The sequence below is a fragment of the Aptenodytes forsteri genome, unplaced genomic scaffold, assembly GCF_000699145.1.
Source record: "Aptenodytes forsteri isolate BGI_AS27 unplaced genomic scaffold, ASM69914v1 Scaffold678, whole genome shotgun sequence".
NCBI lineage: Eukaryota > Metazoa > Chordata > Aves > Sphenisciformes > Spheniscidae > Aptenodytes > Aptenodytes forsteri.
This window is the reverse complement of record NW_008795698.1, coordinates 258,450-259,660: the sequence shown is the minus strand read 5'-3', so window position 1 is coordinate 259,660 and position 1,211 is coordinate 258,450. Positions and strand designations below refer to the sequence as shown.

At 71.5% G+C, this 1,211-nt stretch overlaps 2 protein-coding genes across 2 annotated transcripts in view; one reads left to right on the top strand and one right to left on the bottom strand.

Annotated features, from left to right (window-relative positions):
- PCGF1 (polycomb group ring finger 1) overlaps nucleotides 1–264 on the bottom strand; it is a gene marked incomplete at its 3' end in the record, with an annotated part of 30,464 nt that extends 30,200 nt beyond the window's left edge. Inside the window, exon 1 of the mRNA XM_009283163.2 lies at nucleotides 176–264. Coding sequence (XP_009281438.2) covers nucleotides 176–264 — 89 coding nt within the window. The remainder of the gene's footprint in view (nucleotides 1–175) is intronic.
- A 65-nt stretch (nucleotides 265–329) lies between these two features.
- TLX2 (T-cell leukemia homeobox 2) overlaps nucleotides 330–1,211 on the top strand; it is a 12,374-nt gene continuing 11,492 nt past the window's right edge. Inside the window, exon 1 of the mRNA XM_019473090.1 lies at nucleotides 330–378. Within this exon, the coding sequence (XP_019328635.1) occupies nucleotides 330–378 (49 nt within the window). The remainder of the gene's footprint in view (nucleotides 379–1,211) is intronic.

Below are 1,211 nucleotides of genomic sequence, written 5' to 3'. Positions count from 1 at the left end.
GCCGAGGGCTGGGGGGCCCCGGGGCGGTGTGGGGGGCATGGGGCAGTGGGATGTTGGGATGCAGCTCCACTCCGGCAGCTGGCCCTTGCGGGAGCCGGTGTAACTCTGGTGGCGGGAGGGCTTGGTGCCGCCGTGGTCACAGGCAGAGTCTCGCGGCCAAAGGCTGATTTCCTACCTGGAACCAGGCAAACGCCCCTTCTTCTGCAATGTCCCCGCCATCTGTCCCTGCCACCCAGGTGCCAGGTCACGCTCCTGCCCCGGCATGGGGACACATCCCCTGTGCCCCGCGGGGACCCCCAGGTCCAGCCCTGCAGGGCAGGAGGGGGCACATGCCGGGGACCACAGGGGTGCACACCGTGGCCGAGAAACGAGGAGCAGGTTTGTACCAGTGCGCTGGGTGGTCCCAGCCCTCCCAGTGGGTGTCCCTGCCACCCAGGTGCCAGGTCACGCTCCTGCCCCGGCATGGGGACACATCCCCTGTGCCCCGCGGGGACCCCCAGGTCCAGCCCTGCAGGGCAGGAGGGGGCACATGCCGGGGACCACAGGGGTGCACACCGTGGCCGAGAAACGAGGAGCAGGTTTGTACCAGTGCGCTGGGTGGTCCCAGCCCTCCCAGTGGGTGCGTGGGGGTCCCCCTGCCCGTGGCCTCCTGGCCACGTCAGGGGGGGGGCGGGGCGGGGGGGGGCAGGGGGCCAGGACACTGCCTGCCCCCCCCCTCAGGCTGCACAGCAGCTCTGGGGACCCTGGGACCAGGCATGGGGAGACGACCTTGTCCCGGCTGCTGGTGGCCTCAGTGTCACTAGGCAGACAGGGCCAGTGGCACGAGATGACAGCGGGGGGGCCTGGGGCCAGTGGGGTCCCTGGAAGGGTGACCCCCTGCACCCAGAGCTGGGGTGGCATGGGGCTCACCAACTCTCTGAGCACCCTCAGCCCTTCCCCGTGAGCCCTCGAGGCTCTCCCCGCTCTGCGCCATCCTGGGGCAGCCCTAACCGCGGTACCAGAGGAAGCCAGGCAGGGGTGTCTGCCCCAGCCGACGGGCTGTGCGTGCTGCCAGCCCCCCTGCCTGGTGGTGCCGGCCGCAGCCCCTGGCTGCAGAGACCTCCTGTCCTTCCAGAGCGAGTACCCGGCGCTGGAGTCCCACCCTGAGCGGGGGCCGGGGTGAGCACCCACCCAGCAAGGCCCTGGCTGGGGGTGCCGCCCAGCAGACCCCC